Source organism: Mustela erminea, chromosome 1 (assembly GCF_009829155.1).
Source record: "Mustela erminea isolate mMusErm1 chromosome 1, mMusErm1.Pri, whole genome shotgun sequence".
Taxonomy (NCBI): Eukaryota; Metazoa; Chordata; class Mammalia; order Carnivora; family Mustelidae; genus Mustela; species Mustela erminea.
This window is the reverse complement of record NC_045614.1, coordinates 105,914,498-105,936,433: the sequence shown is the minus strand read 5'-3', so window position 1 is coordinate 105,936,433 and position 21,936 is coordinate 105,914,498. Positions and strand designations below refer to the sequence as shown.

The window sequence follows — 21,936 nt, the reverse complement described above, 5'->3', positions numbered from 1 at the left end:
TATTTCTTTTCTGTTTCCCTCAAGACAGTTATACCTAAGTTCTAAGTGAAGAAATGGGCATTGTAAGAATTTTTTTTAAAGATTTTATTTATTTATTTGACAGACAGAGACCACAAGTAGGCAAAGAGAGAGACAGAGAGAGAGAGAGAGGAGGAAGCAGGCTCCCCGCTGAGCAGAGAGCCAGATGCGGGGCTAGATTCCAGGATCCTGGGATCATGACCTGAGCCAAAGACAGAGACTTTAACCCACTGAGCCACCCAGGCACCCCTGTAAAGAAATTATAAAAGAGAGACTGAAGTTTGTCATAAACATGTAGATGGGAAATGTGTAGAACAAAAACAGTATTTAAGTGGGGGAAATATGTGGAAACACTCTGGGGGGGTGTAAAATAGCATGCGGTAACACCCCATTTAATTGGGACCCATTAATTACAGGTAACAGAAATTTGTTAAGTTGGCTTAGGCAGGTGAAAATTTGTGAAGATACAGGGATGTCATATAAACCTAAGGTGGGAAGCGAAGCCAGGGGTCTCAAGGGATCCCAACAGAAACAGGAAAAGCTATGAGGAGCGGGTCATTCATTCTCTTTCTCCCTCTACCCTCTCTTTCTCCCTCAGCCTCTCCCCTGGACTCCATATTGTTCACCTCTGTGTTTCCCTGTGTATTTGGCTCATTCTTTTGCTCTTTCTCTGCATAGTGTTTTCTCTGTTTGTCCCCACACAGGAATCAAAGGTAGCCATTCTGGTCCTAGCTAGCAGCATTTCTCAGATCACATTCCTAATAAAGTGTAACAAACAGCGTCAAACCCTTAGGCTTGGATCCCAGGCAAAAAGTTATGTTGGCATCATTCCTGTCGACAAACTGGCTTCTCCAGAGTTTGGTGACCCCTGTTCCAACTATGCGTGCCAGTGCAAAGAAAGATAGAGCCAGTGAAACAAACTAGCTGCAGGCTGCTAGAGCTTGGGGTGCTCTCAATGGTCAGAGAAGAGGAGGGAGGCAGAGCGCTTGCTCCAAAATATGTGTACTTAATTTCATGCCTGTCAAAGAGTTGGAGGCTGGAGAGAGTAACCCAAGTTCATGGGTCCAGCCCCTGTTGAAGTCTGCTATACTTTATGCCCTTGGGTTCTATGAGCTACTGGTACATATTTATAATATATATCCATTGGATGATTAGGGTAGTTTAAGTAGGTTTCTATTATTTGTATACATCTTGACCTGATTTGTTTATCTGATAGGTAGACTAACACCTGATAGTTGCACCTAAGGGTCTAATAGGAAGTGACTCCAGTCTAACACATGCGCCCAGATTTCTAGTGGTCAGAAAATTTCTTAGTAGTGTTCTGAATTTTCAAGGGCTCTTTTTCATTCCTTATTTGTGGCCCGGGCAAAATAATAGAACCCTCATGGTGAGACCTAAAAAAAATAGAGTATAGCCTCCACCATTTACGGCTGAGAAAAGTGAATCCAGGGAAAATAGAGTCCAGAGTGTCATACAATGAGTGAGCCAGTGGTCATTAGCAGCCCTGTCCCCATATTCCCATGACGCTTCCCTATTCACATTATAGGGCTCCTCCCTTCTATCTCTGTGCCCGCTCCCATCTGTCCACTGCCAACTTTCCCCACTCCAGACATAATAATAAAAACAATGACAGTAATACTAGTGATAAAAAGAACTAATATTTTGTGAGTATCTACTATGTACCAGGAATGTAAATATTCAAATTCATGGTTCAATTTAATTCTCTCAGCTGTAACATCAACACACACACACACACACACACACACACACACACACGCACACACCGCTTATAGATGAGGAAGCTTATAATAGTGTCAAGTAACACAAATAGGAGAGGTGAGGGGGAGATTTTGAACTTGAGTAGATAAGATCTCCGCACCACAAACGTCTTCAGAGAGTTCTGTATTTTTCCTGAGAACATTTAGATGGTTTGTGATGATGTATTCGAGTGAATGTATGTAACTGTCTTTCCTGTGGAACGAAGGACGTGAGGGTAGGACCGTATTCACTGATGTTTGACTTAAGCCAGAAAGTGTATGAACGGCTTGCAGGTATCAAATTAGATATTCTAATAAAGCAAAGATTTCTCAAAATCTGGGACCTCTAAATTCTATTTGTGGGCTTCACATTACATACATTTATCATACGACCAAGGTAAAAGCTTAGGACACTATGGTTTCCTATTGTGGCTGGCAGAATGTGTCAGATCTTTTGTTATCCTTTTATTATCTATTTTCATGCTTTTGCCCAAATGCTTAGACTTCACCAAGAGGACTGTCACTCTTCCCCCTGACTTGGCAGCCAAGAAGAAAGTATTCACCACCACCAAAGGCGGTTTACGGGTCACTGTTAATATTTTCATGATTTAAATTAGTTTGTGAAAAAAACACACATGAGCACTCATTTTTAAAAAAGAAAAGAAAAAACAGAAACAAATAAACAAAACAGGGCCCTGTCATCCCCTCTCTCTAGTTCATAGAAGTTCCATTTATTTAACTTTTCATGTTCAGGTTCTGTTTTCTAACTTTTTACATACTTATTGCTTCTCTCTCATTTCTCATCCGACATTTCATAACTCAAAATTTGTAGGATCTAAACCAGATAAAGAACCAATATTAGACCTAATATTTGTTGAGCAACTGAAATAGAGTTGGAATAAAAGGTCCCTTTCAGTGACTCTTGTGTCAGCACCCCATGTCTACCTTCCTGACACGTGCTCAGAGCTTACTCTGCGGACATCTAGAACTCGTCTCTCTTCTCACACGTGTGTTCAACTTCCATCCCCAGCTGCGGTACTAGCTTTCTGCTGATGAAATATTGCCTGCGCAGTAGAATTTTGTTGTATAAGGAGCCAGAAGCCCCGACTCTCTCACGAACCCCCTGGACCTGGAACCCCCCTCTGACCTGGAATAAGCACTCTGGATCTTAATTCCTTCTCCCTCAATGAAGGATGAAGTTGGAGACGAGATGGTTTCCACAGGTCAGTAGGATTGACAGACTGACACATTGTGCCGTACCACCGTCTGCCCCTCAGCCCCATGTACACAAAGCTAATTCCATGCTCAAGTTTTCAAAAAATATACAATAAATACAGCAAGACATCTTTCTGGAGTGGCCTCATGATTCAGCCTGATGACTCTTAAGCAAAGTTGCAGAACATTTTCTAGAAAGATGTTGTGGGAAGCTGAGACTTGCAGGGACTATAGGATTATAAGTAATATTCCAGAAAATTTTATTTCAGAATGCATTGTCATATTATTTATAAGACTTATTTAAAAAAAAAAAAAAGGAAGGCTTTCAATGGCTATAAGATGAACAATAATGGAAAGTTACTATGTTGGCATCATTAACCCATCACAGCATTCTTTCCCACCATACTCAGACACAACCTCAGAGTCCTTCCAAACATAGTATGCCATTCAGCCTTCAGTCAATAATTAGACTTTACAAGAACATTTTCATCTACCTGCCAGTCCTGAAGCACTTTTCCTGAGATCCCTCATTGAGTTAAGACCTTTCTTTTTGCTTTATGACATAAGTTTAACAAAGCAACTCCTTGCTCTCAATAGAAATCCTGTAGGTTTTGCTGTGTGGGCACCAGAAGCGAAATAGAATCCCAGACAGCTCTTACCTGTCGCAAATCATACACACTTAAGACAATGGAGAGAACAGACAAGATGATGATGGCCACAGAGTATTCTACGTAACCTTGAGACAGCCACAAAGTTAGGGTAAAGGCTTGGAACACGTAGAATGGATTTAAAACCTGCAGGTACAAAAACTGCATTTCAGTCACTTGCATAGATCTTAGTGGCAATCAGGTCATTTCTTTATGGAAATTTTTTCTTTAATTTTTTACAACACACAATGATCTCTAATATTCAGGAATTCACTTAGAACTCAATTTCTGTAGAGAAAATGTCAAGCACGGAGAATGTGCTATGGTGGAAGCAAAGTTATTTTAAGCACTCAGAGCCTGACCACACATTGATCATTCTTATTTCTTTTGAACTTTGAAAAATATTTTAGGGCTGTCTGGGTGGCTTAGTTGGTTAAGTGTCTGTCTTTGGCTTGGGTCATGATCTCGGAGTCCTGGGATTGAGTCCTGCTTTGAGCTCCCTGCTCAGCGGGAATCCTGCTTCTCCCTCTCCCTCTGCCCCTTCCCCCAACTCATGCTCTCTCACTCACTCTCTCTCTCAAATAAATGAATAAAATCTTTGAAAACAAAAAATATATATATTTATCAATAACAAAATCTAACAAGTTATCTTTTTAAACAGTATTTACCCATAATGGAAGAGAATTATGATTTAGTCTCTCTATTTTTTCTAAAGATTTTATTTATTTATTTGACAGAGAGAGAGAGAGATCACAAGCGGGCAGAGAGGCAGGCAGAGAGAGAGGAGGAAGCAGGCTCCCGGCTAAGCAAAGAGCCCAATGCGGGGCTCGATTCCAGGACCCTGAGATCATCACCTGAGCCGAAGGCAGAGGCTTAACCCACTGAGCTACCCAGGGGCAATTTAGTCTATTTTAAAAACAAACTTCAGCTTTGACCATTTTATTGCATTCTTCACGTGATCACATGCTGCAGATTGAGTCAAGGTGTGTGAGGAAGATGCAAGACTGCACTTGTATCCAGGTCATTTTAAAATGACAGATTCTTCATGTCACAGGTCTTAGCATGATGCTCTGAGAGTCAGGCAAGTCAGCACAGGCCTGCCCTTAAAGAGGGACCATTGTACCCACAGCTGTGGTGAAAACCATGGGCGGAATCTATCCCCAGCCCAAAGCTGGCCATCCATTCACATAGTTTTTCGGTCTCTTTATAACACCTTTAACTTTTTTAAGCCCTCAATTGTCCCCATTTTGGCTTTGCTGACCCCACTATTAATGATAGCAGAGAGAGCAAATCTGAGGAGCTAGAGTCATATGATGTACACACATCGCATGAATTAAAGAGCCCATCTGAGCAAAACAAGGATTCTTTTCTTTTCTTTTTCAAAGATTTTATTTATTTATTTGACAGTCATAGATCACAAGTGGGCAGAGAGGCAGGCAGAGGGAGAGAGGTGGAAGCAGGCTCCCCACTGAGCAGAGAGCCTGATGCGGGACTCGATCCCAGCACCCTGGGATCATGACCTGAGCCGAAGGCAGAGGCTTAACCCACTGAGCCACCCAGGCCCCCCTAAGGATTATTTTCTAGATAAAGTGCTCTTTATGATAATTATGAATTAGATGCAATATTACCTAAAACCAGTGCTACTCTTTCTACCTCTACCTTCTATAATTCTCTAACATCTTAAATAAACTTCTCCTTTAGTCCTGAAAATGAACTGATATCAGGTTAATAAGTTAATAGGCTTTATCTTAAGAGTTCCTTAAACCCTTGGATATATTTTGTACATTAACAAGGATTTGTTCCTTAATGTTTCTTATTATTTCCATTGCAACATGCTTTCCTTAGAAATTATAGCTCTTCTGTCATGTATAAACTGTTTTAATTGTAGATTATGCACTAATGATAATGTGATTTTGAGTTTGTATAAATTCAGTAGAAAATTGTTTAAATACTTCTTGTGTAAGAAACAACACCATCATAATTAATTTAGTTCCCTTGTTCAATATTCTTTTGAAATCAAATACAAAATAGTTTTATCTGCTTTTTTCCTACTAAAGGCTTAGTAAGTAGGTGGAGATAATACTACCACTCCTTTCAAAATAGATCAGATTGATACCTGGGAGAATCTTCAGCAGTTTGAAAATAAATAAGAAGTTTATTTATTTTTTTAAAGATTGTATTTATTTATTTATTTGAGAGAGGGGGAGAGAGAGAGAGAGAGAGAGAGAGAACACAGCATGGGGAACAGCAGGCAGAGGGAGAGAAAGAGAGAAGCAAGCTCTCCAAGCAGGGAACCCAATGTGGGGCTCTATCCCAAGATCCTGGGATCATGACCTGAGTTGAAGTTACTATTATTAGTGGTGGTGGTGGTGGTGGCAGTGGTGATGGTGAGCCACCCAGGTGCCCCATGAATAAGAAGTTTAAAAAGCAGCCAGCTTTTTGATAGTGGAGGAAACTGTGTGTATGTGGAGAAATAGGGTAAGTGGGAAAATCTCAGTACCTTCTAATCAATTTTTCTGTGAACCTTAGAGTGCTCTAAAAATAGTCTAATAATAAAACATTATTTTGAAAAACATGTCTTGCTAAACAAAATGTTTTAGAAATAGATTAGAAACATGCAGCATGGAGTGGAGGCTAGCACAATCAGCCCACTGTGTTCCACGTAAGTACTGGAGAGTGATGGCTAGGAATTCATTGCTGTGGGGAGTAAGACCAACAGTGTTCCACAATTAGCAGGAGACCAAACCAGGGTTTCCCCCCTGCCCCAGAGCAGAGGCCAAGAAAAGTCAGAACCATAAACTGTTCCCTAGCAGAGGGTGGGGTAGGAAACAACAGAGTTCACGGTGCAACTGTGAACCTGGCCACATTCCAACTGGCTCAGGGCCTATGTCTACTAGATCCTGGGGAGCAGAGCCCCAACCCTCAGGAAAGTCCCTGGCTCTGAATGGAGAACCCTGGAACCACTAAGAGGCAGTCAAACTCAGAGCCTTCTAGGTGTGTGAGTGAACACAGAGAGAAAGAGAAAAATGGAGGCAGGGGAAGGCCCACTGATGGGAAGCCACCACCACCACCACCACTGCCACTGTCACCACCACCACCACCGTCATCACCACCATCACCACTTGCACTACCATCATCACCACCACCGCCACCACCACCATCACCACTGACACCACCACAACCACTACAACCACCACCACCACCATCACCACTGCCACCACCGCCACTACCACTAATAATAGTAACTTCAAAGCACACAAAGAAAATATTCCAAAAAAATAAATAAATAGGCTCACTAACAAAAAAATCATTCTCAAGAAAATTAATATGATAAAGTAACATGAGAAAGACCAAACAATTCCATTTATAATAGTCAAAAAGATAATAGAAGTAATAATATTACTCCCACCACCAGCATTACAATCACCATCAGAAACATAAGAAAATAATTTTTTTTAAAAAAAAGAAAATTATGAAACAGCAATATGTCTCTCATACTGGGATGGAATTTTTTTAAAGTGGATTTTACTTTAAAACAAGTGGTTGTTATTGAAAAGGACCAGTTAGAAATCCTGGAATAGGGGCGACTGGGTGACTCAGTTGATTAAATGTTTGCCTCTTGATTTTGGGTCAGGCCATTATCTCAGGAACATGAGATTGAGCCCCACAACAGGCTCCATGTTCAGTGGGGGGTGGTCTGCTTGGGATTCTCTCTCCCTCTGCCCCTCTCCCTACTTGTGTACATGCTCTCTCTCACTCTCTCTTTTCTTTTGCTCACTCTCTGAAATAAACAAATAAATCTATGGACAGGAAAACATAGACTAAAAACAATAGGGAATAAAAAGAAGTTATATGAAACACAGATTTTGTTCAAATCAAAGTATCCATGTGTTACCTGAAATTCCCCTGTGTACCAAGAAGTAAAAAGTAAACAACCAAATTTTTTTTTTCAAAAATAGATAAAAACAGTTAGTTACCTGTTTAACAAGCAGCTTCCATATAGGCTGGATTTCTACCTCAATGGCATTGGGCCCGCACACTAATCTTCTGTAGGAGATTGATCACCTATTAGTAACATATCTAAAACCTCATTGGTAAGTGAGTACAAGCCAAACTAAGCAAAAGTCACTGCTCTACCCTCTAGGCACTTTGTGCCTTTAATCAAAAATTAATGTGCAAATCCTAAAAAATTAACGTGTTTTTAAAAGGAAAGTGCATGATGGACAAAGTTGTTTTTCCTAGTTAAAAAATACCTTAAGTACAATGTAACTCAATAATCAAAATGAAGTTAGTAAAACATTTTGAGTTATTTTTTAATAATTCAATTATATTCTAGGAACAGCTAAAAAGACACGGATATGAAGATGTTCCTAGAATTCTCAAGCATTCGAGATTGCTCTTAACTGTAGAGATCGTATCCATTTTACCTTGGTCTCTTCAGCACCTAGGACAGGCCTTTAATATATGAAAATAAATACATGAATGAATAGTTAATGAACTGGAAGAGGACATATGGTCCTCATAGCTAACCTTTGTAAATCCACACATATGTACATTCCAATAAGAAGCTCTTATGTTTGTGTAACATTTAAAAATTTACAGAGTTCTCACACAAGATTTTCTCATTTGATTGCCAATCAAATGGTCCAAAGGGAAGGGACAACATCCCCATCTTTCCAATGGGAAAAACTATTCATTTGGGTGTTTTGGCAAAAGCATGCATATCTAGTATTAATTGCGACAATACAACTTTTAAGCACAGGTGACTGTCAGAAACTGCACTTAGCCTTTTGTATGTATTATCTTCTGCAATCCCCATATTACCCCTATGAGGTTTCATATTACCATCTTTAATATAAAGAACACTGAACTTTGGATAAAGTCAGTAACTCTGCCAGTCTCAGAGCTAGAAAGAAGCAGATCCAGGTTTCACACCCTGGTTTCCATGCCTCAACTTCACACTCCATGAGCACCAATGGTGCAGTGTGTATGATGGGTTCTTTAGCTAAGCCATGACATCACTGAGCCCAAGTTTGTCTGACTTCCAAGCCATGCCTTTCCAAGTGCAATTATTGCTTGCCTGAGTCCAAGAGGACTCAAACCAGGGTTTTCTGACCCCATATGTGAAAACCCTGAGGTGCAGAGATGCTGGAGGACAGAAGGGTCAAACAGTATGTGCTACTGGTTTGGAATGTTACATGTCTCCAAACTTCACACTGGGAAGGAGACGTAACCAAGCCACTTGGTGCTCAGGATCATTTCCAGAATCTGTGGGAATAACCTATTGTTGGCAAAGTGTCAGAACTTCTCAAAATCCTGAACTTGGTCTTCTCCCTTTCTATCTCTCTGCTTAGAATACCCCTCCCACAATCTTCAATTTATAAAGGCCCACTCAGGCTTTGAGAGTCAAATCTGATGATAGAGCTTAAGGCTGGAGAAATCCGAGATTTAACAAACCTGGATTTGAATCCAGCTAAGGCTTAGCTGCTCCCTAGACCTGGAACTAGATTTCCCACCATCTTTGTAGGGCCAACTCTCTCATTTCATTCAAGTTTTTCTTCAACAGCACTTCCTTAATGGAGTTTTCTTTAACAATTCTATTGAGAACAGCCACCCTGATACTCAACTCAGATTCTCTTTATCTCCTTACCCTATCTCATTTTCCTTTACAGTGTGTTGATAATCTGAAATTGTACCTAATTTTTTACATGTTAGTAAGCATGCAACAAGAGACTCTTATCATTCCCTATAATATAGGCTTCTAGAGGACACTGATATATCTTGAATGCCTAAAAAAAGGGCCTAATACATATACTACTCTCAAATAATATTTGTTGAATGAATGAGGGGTGAGCCTCAGTTCCCTTACCTATAAAATGGGTTTCATAACACATTCCTCATAAAACTGCTATCAGTAACATATAACATAAACAAGTAAAGCATTTAGCACAAGTGCCAAGGGCATGACAAGCTCTCAGTAAATGCCAGTTATCTTTCAAGTCTTCCTTAGTCCCACAGGCACAATTAACTGTGTTTTCCTCTCCTCCAACATGCCTCCTTTTCTTAGTGGTAGCAGGCACCTCTTTGAATTGTATCATATAGTTATATATCTTTTTCTTCAAATTTCCTAGACCCTCTTTAATGGCAAGGATGGAGCCTTTTCAACTCTGTTTTTCTAACATCTAGAGGCACACTGTATGAAAGAGAATGTTCCCTAAATCTTGGGATTAATTAATGAGGAACTTTGCGAACCATGTCTAGAATGCTCTCTCCCCTAACAAGTCTGAAAATCCAGTTCACAGAACTATAGAAGCACACAGTTGTGAAAAGTCAGTTTAGAAAGAAACAAGGCAAGTCTGATGTTCTTCATCTTTTTCTGTCTGGTGACATGGTTTCTGGTGTTACCATCAAAAGGAGAGGAGCTCATTTGCCATGAGGACTGAGACCCAACAGATTAATCAGTGCCTATAGATTATCCTTTTTAGGGCTTGTCTGAGACATGTTTGGATCACAGCCTGGCATATCTCTTGCTGCTTGGTCTTTTCCACCATCTCTTGCCAAAAGATATTGCATGTTTAGGGATCATGTACTCATCTCAATCTGAGCACAAAGAAGGATTTTCAGGGACATTGACCAATGACTGAGCAATCAGAAGGAATGGAAGTCTTGAAGCTGGAAATGTGAGGAAAGTTCCAAGGAACAGAGATTATATACCCTGACTTTAAAAATCTGACAAGCTGGAAGGGAAAAGTCATCCTAGATTTATTCCAGAATTATTCCATTATATCCAGCCTTTTTAGAACTAAATAGGCTGAATAAAATTATGTAGACTTGCCTAATATTCAGAACTATTCATTAGGAGTATAATTTCTTTGCAGGCAGAAGGTCCCTCTCCAAAAGAGATTGAAATACTTCTTAACAGGGAAGCTGTGGAAAGCATTTCTGGGTTGGCTCTAAACTACACTTGAAGAATCACTGAGCTTTCCTGCAACTGTTCCATAATAGTAAATCTACTGCAATGTATTTATTTCTGAAAAACCAAATATAAATGACTAGGAATACTTTCTTTTGTAGTATGGGATGGTCTTTGGGACCATCTTTTGGAATAGTCTATGTCTGTTTCAATTTTATTGTTTGTTCATTCATACATTTTTCAATTTATTCACCAAATAATTATGGTGAATATGTTGTGTGAGGCTCCAAATGGTGAATCCTAGAGTCGGGGTCCTCAAGGAGGTAGGAGGACTGTGTCAGAATCACTAGTGACCTTTTTCAAACCACGCATGTCCACTCTGATTCCATTCTGAGAAGCCACCAAAGGAGTCCTTGGCAGAAAGGGGGACCTGAAGTTTCCTAAATAGCTAAGGCTAATCCAGGGGGTTCTGGCATGACCCACTTCTGTGAACTTTAGAATTTTCAGGGAGCAGGATTGTAGAATTAAAAAAAGTTCCCAGTCCTCCAGTTCATGAATGAATAGAGATAGGAGCAGGGGACTTCCTAGAACATTTTTCTTCCCTGAGACCCTCTGAAAAGTTCTCTTCAGGACAATGTTATCTCTCTTGATGTCCCGAGTTGCCTTTTTGCTAGAGATATGTGCATTTTCCATCGTTGCCTGGCGGCAAGGAAGCCTAATGAGAATGTTGTATTTAGACTTCGTGGCTTTTCGTTATCAGAGAGTTTTGTGATTCTCCTTCCTTTACTGCTCGTGTTGCATCCCTGCTTTTCATAAAGGCAAGCTTATATCCATTCAGGAAATCAATCTAATATCACACAACCAACAAATGAATTGATCACATTTAATTTTTGAAAAAAAGCCCTAGTCTTATACTAAAAAATTAAGGGGGGATATAGTTTACATTCTACTTACTTGCTTTACTGTTCAATTTAAAAAGGCCATAAATAAAGTCTGCCTATATATTTATAAGGACATTATCTCCTCTATTCTTCATATCTGGGATACTATTATATATACACATATATGTGTGTGTGCATATATATATATATATATATATATATATATATATATATAAATAATAAGCAAGACTCTTTGTCTTGCTTATTAGATTGTCAAGTTCTTTACTGCATGGGCCAGATTTAAATTTAATTATGTATGATGTTTTTTAAATGTTTATTAAAGCTTGGCACTTGATAAATAAGGACAAACGTGTGGTAGCTACATTGATGGGCAATCTTTCCTACGGAAATGGTGTCCTAGGCAAAGGCAAAGTATATCTGTGATAATCAATTAAATTTCCTAATTAGATCCACTCTTTGGACACCTGGTACTTAATGCTATTAAACCAGTATGTTTTTATGACTTTGAAAATATTTTGTGTTCAGAGTATTAAGCATTGCATCTGAAATCTTACATAATGATATTCTTTCTAAGGCATTTTGCAAATATTGTCGTAATCTAGATGTCTTGTTCATTTTTCAACATGTTCAGGCAGTAGGAAAAGTTTAAAAACAACAGCCGATAGGTAATTCTCAGAGTTGGTATGTGTATGAATCATGGGCCTGCTAAAAGTGCATTTTCTGCTCTTACCACCACCCTTTAATCCTACTAGATCAGAATTATGGGGGTAGGCCCAAGAACCTGTATTTTAAGTACCAGATTGCTTCTTAGCTTGAGAATTTGTGCTTCTGATGGACTGGAAGAAGGGCAGGCAAGAAATGTCTTTAAAATGGGCAAGAAATGAAGGTGATTATTAATTCTGGAGAAGGCTTGCAATGGTTTACTTTCAGACTCATCAGGAGTCACCATTTCAGATGATAGATGTGGGAACCAGAAACTCAAAATCTCCATGGGTTAATGAGCAGCATAAGCATTTCTGTACTATTATTACACTATTATGTCCTAATCTATGTGCATTTATAGATCTCATTCTCACAATTATACCACTGTTCTTTGTCTCTCTTTCCCAATAGTCAATGAATGCCTCTGGAGCAATGACTAAGCCTTATTTATCCTCAGATCCCTAGTTCCTTCCAAAGTGCCTAGCATAGAAGGAGATATTGAGTTCATAGGTCAACAAATATATTACTATATTCATTCATTCTGTAAATACCTATCAATCTCCTACCAGGAATCAGGCACTGTTCCAGGTGCCTGGATACAATGGTGAATGACAATACAGTGGTGAATGACACAAGTACCTGAGCAAACAAAATCCTCATCTCTAGGCTGTTTCTTCACAGGTAAATGCAGTCATAATATTGTCTTTCTCTCTCTCAGAGGATTTGAAGAATGAGGAAGCAGATGTCTATGAAATGACTCAAGGTTTTTTTGAGGAAAGAAAAAAAAAAAAAGACAACAAAAAGGAGACTGTTTTGCAGTCCTGAGAGGGGAAAAATCAAATATTATTTGATTGGCGTTTCTTTTTAGTAAGTTTGCCTAAGATGAGAACAACTTAAAATACATCTTTGTTGCTGGTAAATAAACTGGGATTATAGGAAGCTGATGAAAGAAACATTATGTCAACTGTTCACTGATCATAAGCCATTTGATACCTCACTTTTTACTGGCAGAGTTTATCTCAGGGAGTGTCACAAACCCTACCTGACCTCTTGTTCTTCGCTGGTCAGGCCCAATCCAAATGTGTGATGGATGTCGTGGCAGGAGTTGCTGTCTTCCAGTAGCCTAGGATGTGGTCAGGACAAGAAGCATGCTTCAGTTCATGGCATTCAACATATCAGTGCTTTTCCTTTATACCCTGATGAATGTTGAGAAAAAGTCAAACTTACCCGACTTTCTGAAACCTCTTCTCCAAGTAATTCCAAACGTACCTGATTTTCTGCACTTGGATACATCTCAGCTGCAATTACAAATGTGATAGGACAAAGTAAAGCCCATGGTGTTTGTGAGGTCTATTTGGCACAAGTCCCAATGCCATGCTCACTTTCCTTGATACCTTGCAATTCCCAGCGCAGCAATGTGACATTCAGAACTTCCATCCAACAAACATTTGCATTATTCTTTTTATAAAGATGATGATTTTTATAAAACATGCCATAACATTGCACTCAAAATTACTTACTTTTAATTCTGGCTTCAATACGGCTTGGTTAATGACAGAGTGGCGGTCAGCCACCACGGGTTCTTCTGGATTCTTGCTTATAGGGAACTTGAGTGTGGATAAGTAGAGGCATATAACTTTCTTCCTCATATATCTTTGAAATTCATCCTAGAGAAGACCCATGATATCCAGCCCATGAAATTCTCAAATGTCATTTATTTAATAAGACAATCAACCAAATATCTACCTAGACTAATGGTTACCAAGAGCCTCAGCATTATATTGGAACTTGCTAGAAATGCAAATCCTCAACCCCACCACAAGCCTACTGAATCAGAAATTCTGGGATGAGGTCAGCAGTCTGTGTTTTAAGGAGCCCTCTAGGTCACTGATTTGCATTAAAATTTGAGAACCACTGTGCTAGAGAATACAGAGAAAGACACACTTTACTGGAGAGTTTTATATCCAGAAAACATTTTCTGGCTATCTTAAAAGTGACATATAGGTGTTTCAACTGTCTTCTTTCCCCTCAGAATATGTATTCTTAAAAAACTGAACTATTGGGGCACCTGGGTGGTTCAGTCGGTTAAGCGTCTGCCTTCGGCTCAGGTCATGATCCCAGGGCCCTGGGATGGAGTCCCACAGTATGCTCCCTGCTTAGAAGGAGCCTGCTTCTCCCCCTCCCTCTGCCTTCTGCTCCCTCTGCTTTTGTGCTCTATCTCTGTCAAATAAATAAATAAAACCTTAAAAAAAAAACAAACAGAAAACTGAACTATTCTTTCTGTGTTTAGGAGTTATAAGATTGTATAAGAGTTTTGTCTTTAAGAGTTATAAGAGTGACAGCCCTAGCTCGTATAATGGCTAAATCATTGACAATTAGCCTGACATGGTAGAAACTTCCCCAGAGTGACATGGAGGACATGTTCTTTCCTGAGTCAAAATAAGAGATGGCAAGTATGTTCAGGAACAGTTTGCCATCTCCTATTTGGGGACAAGGAAGCTTAAGTAAAGAAAGGTCTACCCTGGAATGCCAACCAGTCATTAGTTGTACCATCAACGCAATGCTGAAGGGCACTCACCATTGTTTTTAGCAAAACAGTGTCTGCTTCTTGCAAAGGGCATGGGATGCAATTGGCCCACACCCTCCACTGGGGCTTCCAGTAGAACACAAGCAGAAGAACCCCACATGTAAGCACGGAGGCTATAAGGCAGAGGGCTCTGCGGAGATTCTGGGTCCGGTAACCAAACACCTCCTGGAATGTAAATAAAACATGACTCTATTTTTCTTTTTTCACATAAACACATCACTCTGTTCCAAGAAACACAAGTGTTAGAGGCAGCAATATTAGTTGGGAGGGAAATCTGGTTTCAGCCAGTTGAATTAGTTTGATTGCTTACAGCTGTCAGCTGATATCATAAAAAAAGAAGGACTCATTTTGCTACCCTGGCATATGAAACTAAAACATGAGGCAGGAGGAGCAAGAAACGGGCAGACTTATTTGGTTCTAAACACCTCAAGAGTCACCTTGACAGGCCCCCCCATGACGGCCCAGGGACTGTTGATGTCCCTCCGGAGATGTTTCCAGACTTCTTGAAAAGCCTCTCAAGGCTTCTTCTGGTCAGGAGTTACCCTCAAACTGGTTTTGGAGCAGTTTTACTTTTTTCAGGTATAAGATTTTAAAAAAATATATTAATGTAAATTTACTGGAGGAGGATGATACAAAGGGTAGGATGATATGAATCAAGAGATTATCTGTGGACATGAAAAACTTTTAAAAGATTGCTCATAGGAATTTACCCTGACAGTAACATGCTGAAGTAGTTCTACTTTTAGTAGTAGAGTAGTTGCTATTAACTTGAATGGAGTGAAGTCTTTGAAATGTGGTTTTAGAGCGAACACATAGCCAAAAACAATAGATTCCTTTATTTCAAGCCAATTTCTATTTTCCATCTTCCACAATGAGGTTTCATAGCATCAGTTTTTAAATTTCAAAAACTAGACTTTTATTGTATTTGGATGACTCAGAGGGATGCTGATTGTGAATTATATCATTACTATACTATTATTTTATGCTCTGCTGTTATTTTTATGTGCTCTTTCCCTAAGATTCTGAACTCCTGTGTCCAGATCACAGAAATGTAATGTCAAGAAAATAGGTTTTTACTGAGTTTCTATACCGTCTTTAATGACAGAATCTCCTGAATCTTATGCCGGTTTAGATCATGTCATAATTAATCTCTTGGCTTAATACTTTGGAAAAGTTCTCATCTTCAATATGGTCATTTTCATTAATTGTTTCTAGCAAAGAACTCTTTGGTAGATTAAGATTGTAATAACAGTTGTTGAAAGTAATCCTTAAATGTAATGGGAAGGTCACAGGTAGCAAAGATGTAAGTTTGAGTCACTGCTCTACTAGTTATCAGCTATGTCACCTTAGGTAAATCATATCACCTCTAGGGAATCCTCATGTATTCCTTTACAAAACAATTAGAAATACCTGCCTTACAGGGTACTTGTACTCAAATGAGATAATGTCTCCTTAAGTGCTCTGCAAAGTAATTACAATTTTAAGAGTTCCTTTCCAATGCTCCTCAGTATTATCATCCACCTGGGAAAAAAATGTTCATTAAGTTTACTGATGCAGCCCCTCTATTTTGAGATTATTCATGATGAGGTTTAAATGAATTTAAAAATGTGTTCACTCTACTTCTAAGCATATTTTCAGCTGGGTCTCCTTTCTGTCTTCCTACCTACCTTCTGATTCTAAAAACCTGCTTTAGTTTTATTTGTGAATGATAGTTGTATTAGACTCCAATAAACTGCATATGCCAGTTCACATATTATGTCATAAATTTGCATTATTTTATTAACTCATGGAGCTTATTGTCAAAGTGTTCAAAATTGAAGCAGAATGGTTTGGAACTTTACGTCAGCTTGTAGCTGAAAAAGCAGATCTCAAATGTCTTACCCTTTTTTTGTTGTTGTTAACTTACATACAATGATGACATTGGTAATCATAATTCTGATACCCCTTCAGTTCTTTTCTATACATTTTTATTTAAAAAAAAGGGAACTGACAATGCCAGCAACATGGCAATAAAATCACTACAACTACATACTGTTAATAACCTTATAAACTGGAATAATTCTTTAGAGAAAGCAAGGTGGCAAATTATATCAAGATCTATAAAGATGTTTCTATCTCTTGAATCAGTAATTTCACACTTGGAAATACACTGTAAGGAAATGATACACCAAGTAGAAAGTGATGTGCATAGTAGTGTTCAGGGCAGTATTATCTGTAATAGCAAAGTTACTGGAAGAACCAAATGATAGCTAATAGCTCAGCAAGATGTGAAATATCAAAATGATGGCCAAGGTGGCACCATTAAAAAGAAAATGTATGAAGCTGATGCAGAAATATGGGCCAGTCTATGACATAACGTTAGGTGAAGAAAAAGACAAAGAGTAGGTAAACTAGATCGGAAACAAATAGTCATGTTAACTCAACGATATCAGTAATTACATTACACGTAAATGACATTAATACTGTGATTGAAAACAAAGATTGTCAGACTAGATAGTAAAAAAACCCACTATATGTTATTTACAAGAGACCCCTTTAAATACAAAGAAGCAAAAAGATTAAGGGGGGAAGGGAAAGAAAGTAAACAATACAAAGACTAGCAAAGAAGAACCAATATAGCTATGTTAATTTCAAACAAGTAGAATTTATTTTATTTTTTAAAGATTTTAATTATTTATTTGACAGAGGAAGAGAGAGCACGAGTAGGGAGAGCAGCAGCAGGCAGAGGGCGAGGGAGAAGCAGGCTCCCCACTGAGGAGGGAGCCCTATGCTCCATCCAAGGACATCAGGATCATAACCTCTGCTGAAGACAGATGCTTAACTGACTGAGCCACCCAGAAGCCCCAAAAATAGATTTGAAAAAATACATATTCTGAGAAAACGAATGGTAGCTCATAATCTAAAAAGTCAATTCAACAGGAAGAAATAAAGAGAGGAGATAAAAGAAAGAAAGGAAGGAAGAAAGAAAGGAGAGAGAGAAGGAAGGAAGGGAGGGAGGCAGGAAAAGAAAGAAAAAGAAAGAAAGAAGAAGAGGAGAGAAGGAAAGAAAGAGAAAAGGAAAGAAAGAAGAGAGATAGGGAGGGAGGGAAGAAGAAAGGAAGAAAATAAAGAAGACTCTCAGCATACTAGGAATAGACAGGAACATCCTTCAGCCAACATCATGGTTAATAATGAAATACTGAGTACTTTCCCCCTGAAGTTATAGGTAAAATAAGATTATCAATAATTACCACTAGTATTTAATATAGTACTGAAAGTTCTAACAAGCACAGTAAGACAGGACAAAGTAACAATTTTATAACAACTGAAACATAAGAAGTAACAATTCTGTATTAATACTTAAAAGTTGTTAAGAGAGTAGATCTTAAGTGTTCGTCCCACAAAGAATAAACCGTAATTATGTGAAGTGATGGAAGTGTTAGCTAACACTTTGGTGGTAATAATTTCACAGTATTTAAGTGTGCAAAATCGACATGTTTAAACACCTTAAACTTATACGTTGTTATACGTCAATTATATCTCAACAAAGCTAAGAAAAAAAAGCAGAACTCTCTGTATGAATAAATAATTATGTATATTAGGAAAACCAAAAGAATGTACAGATTATTAGAGTTAATAAGTGAATTCACTGGGGCCTGGCAGCTCAGTCAGTTAAGCATCTAACTCTTGATTTCAGATCAGGGGATCACTGGTTGGGGAGTTCGAGCCCCACCTCAATCTCGGTGCTCAGCTCAGAGTCTGCTGGAGATTGTCTCTCTCCCTCTCCCTCCCCTGGCTCATGCCCTCTCTCTAAAATAAATAAATAGGATCTTAAAAAAATAAATGAATTTATCAAGGTTGCTAGATACTGGGTCAATATAGAAAACCAATTATATTAATAATAATTTGAAAATGAAGCTATTTGTAATATTATCAAGCAAAAAATATCAATATCCTTATAATGGTTCTAACAAAGTTAAACCTCTAAACTGAAAACTACACATTATTGCTGAAAGCAAAGATCTAAATAAATGAAAATATATATTAAGTTTGGGGATTAGCCAGGAACAATTCCATTTATGATTACATTAGACATTTTTTTTATGGTAATTGATGAGTTGACTCTAAAATTGGTATGGAAGTGTAAAGGACCTAAAGTAATTAAGACAATTTTCAGAAAGAACAATTGTGGAGGACTTACACTGCCAGAAATAAAGACTTACTACAAATTCCTAATAATTATTTAAAAAGAAAAGAAAGACAAGAAGAAAGAAAAAAGAAAGAAAAGAGAAACAAAATAGACAGTCCATAAAGAGACTCAAACGTGTAATCGCTTTATTTACAAAAAAAAGAACCAGAGGGGCACCTGGGTGGCTCAGTGGGTTAAGCCTCTGCCTTCAGCTCAGGTCATGATCTCAGGGTTCTGGGATCAAGTCCCACATCGGGCTCTCTGCTCGCCAGGAGCCTGCTTCCTCTTCTCTCTCTCTCTGCTTGCCTCTCTGCCTACTTGTGATCTCTCTCTCTGTTAAATAAATAAAATCTTAAAAAAAAAAAAAAAAAGGAACCAGAACCACTGCAATTCAGTAGGCGAACGGATGGTTTGCTCAATAAGTAGCTGTTGGATCAAAATGAATAGTACCAGAAAAATGAGTTTTTATCCCGGTTTACTCCATACACAAAATTTCATTAATGGTAGCACATATACTTAAATGTGACAACTAAAACAATAGATCACCTGAAAGAAAATATATTTCATGAAGTACACACAGTTAAGTACACAAATATTTCTTAAACAGGAAACAAAAAAAGACCAAAAATATATCTGACTTTATTAAAATTAAAAGCTTCTGTTTAACAAAAGGTGTCTGGAGAAAATATTAGCTATATATGTATGTATATCTGTACCTATATATAAAAAAAGAATCATATTTGAAAAACACAAAAAACTACTTCAAATCAATAAAAAAAGAAATACATAAACAATAAAAAATGAGCAGAACACTGAAACAGGCGATTTACAAAAGATTTCTCATATAGCATGCAAGAAGATACTCAATATCATGTCATTAAGAAAATGCAAAATAAAATTACAATGACATATCACAGGCTAGAATAGCCAAGACAATCCTAACAAAGAACAAAGTTGAAAGGCTTACACAATCAGATTTGAAGATTTACTCTAAAATGACACAATGCAAAGATGACAAAATGATATAGCCATAGAATAGCAAAATTAAAAAGACTGAATATACCAAGTATTGGTAAAAATGTGGAGAAATGATACTCTGATACATTGCTATTGGCAGTATAAATTGATACAGACATTTTGAAAAACTGTGTTGCTCAAGATACAAAAAATCTATGAGCTAGTAACTCCATTCTTAGATTTTTACACAGAGAATTGTATATGATACAACGAGATCTGCACAAGAATATTCATATCAGCTTTATTCAGAAGAGCTCCAAACTGGAAACAATCTAAAGGTACATCAACAGGAGAAAGACAGATAAATTTTGTGTTTTTATGCAATGGAATACTACAAAACAATTTTAAAAATGAACTTCTAATGCAAACAACAGTATGCATGAATTTCACAGACATTATACTGAGTCAATGAAGTATGGTAAATTGATACACAACTCTATCAATAGGAAGTTCCAAAATGAGCAAAAATAATTGGTGATAGATGTCACTGAACTGTGCACTTAAGATAAGTGCATCTTATCAACACCACCAATAAAAAGTAAAGGTGGGGGGTAGGTGTGCCTGGGTGGCTCCGTCGGTTAAGTTCCTGCCTTAGGCCAAGTCATGATCCCAGTGTCCTGGAACTGAGCCCTGCATTGGGCTTCCTGCTCAGCAGAGAGTCTGCTTCTCCCTCTGTCCCTCTCCCCTGCTCAGACGCTCTCTTTCTCTTTCAAATAAAGAAATAAAATCTCAAAAAAAAATTAATAAAGTTTGCTATTTATTAGCCATGGTTCCAAATAGGCAGGAGTTACTCTAATTTCTTTAATGGAGTTAGATTGAGAAAGAGAAAATGGCTGCAAAATTTGAGAAGTAAGTGAAAACAAATAAGAGCAAGAGGAGTTTCTGTGGGAAATGGAAGGAAGATTTGATGACCTAGGAAGTCTGTAGCTGCCTCCCAGTGTGCATGATTGGGAAGTGTTTGTTTTCACTGAGCACAGATAAGATCACATACCTAATAATCAAGAAACGGGAAAGGTTTCTGTGAAAGACCTCTTTATAGTTGGGGACAGCCCAATCAATATGTCAGCAGATTTCCCCTCCCCCATCTGTCAAAAAATAAGTAAGTAGATAGATATAAAAGAGCTTATAAGTGTCAAAGTAGCTTTCAGAAATATGTACCTCCTTGAGCAAAGATGAATAGAAACAATATTTTTGCTTCCTTGATAAACTGGTCTCATAAACTCTGGTAAATTTCCTTTCTATCATTTCTCAGTTTTCCCAGAAGTTATATGCTAGACATGGACTTAAGGTTTTGGTTAAAAGAGTCATTCTTTAATCTGGAATTCTTTTAATCAAATTGCTCTTGGTCAGCTTGCCAATATTTGCATAATTTGAGTTTATCACAGTATATGTTTCCATTTTGATCAATTAATCTCAAGTATTATTTGAGTGTTCTAAATGATTATTCTTCTGATGATTATTCTTCTGATGCATGGTAAAATCCACTAAGATGTGCAGGGTAGAGGAAGGAACCAGGGGCAGTTTGTGTGCTGTAAGAGGAAGATGAGTAGAATCCGGAGGTCTCATAGATGTAAGGACATTGGGAACAGGGAGAGGGACGATCAGAATTTCAAACCCACTACACATGGTTCCTTGCGGTAGAGTGGGTTTTGCCACTCTCGGGATTTAACTTCTTTCAATCTCAGTTTCCAACTCTGTACTTAGGGGATAATAGCACACACCTGGAGGCATAGTTGTGAAGATTAAATAGAGGTGTAAGGTGTTGCACACAAAGGAAGCTTTCAATCAATGTCAGCAGGTGCCTTGGTAACAGGTTCAGCCAAAGGTGGAGAGAGTTTTCAGTTTTGAGTTGCAATATACTGAAACAAGGTTGTGAATGGAAACAGGCTGTGTTCCACGGGGTGAGGAACCCAGATCTGACACCTGTGAGTCGAGTTGAATAGCACAGGGGTCATGCCATCTTCACATAGACTTGAATTGTACTCTCTCTAAGCAGTCCCCTCACTTTTC

At 38.3% G+C, this 21,936-nt stretch overlaps 1 protein-coding gene across 3 annotated transcripts in view; it reads right to left on the bottom strand.

Annotated features, from left to right (window-relative positions):
• Positions 1-21,936, bottom strand: part of ATP13A5 (ATPase 13A5) — a 105,169-nt gene that overhangs the window by 73,049 nt on the left and 10,184 nt on the right. For all 3 annotated transcript variants that reach the window (XM_032337717.1, XM_032337725.1, XM_032337731.1), the window contains exons 2-7: positions 14,733-14,906; positions 13,675-13,821; positions 13,382-13,452; positions 13,197-13,277; positions 7,615-7,684; positions 3,650-3,784 (exon numbers count right to left, since the gene is read on the bottom strand). In XM_032337717.1, coding sequence (XP_032193608.1) covers positions 3,650-3,784; positions 7,615-7,684; positions 13,197-13,277; positions 13,382-13,452; positions 13,675-13,821; positions 14,733-14,906 — 678 coding nt within the window. The remainder of the gene's footprint in view (positions 1-3,649; positions 3,785-7,614; positions 7,685-13,196; positions 13,278-13,381; positions 13,453-13,674; positions 13,822-14,732; positions 14,907-21,936) is intronic.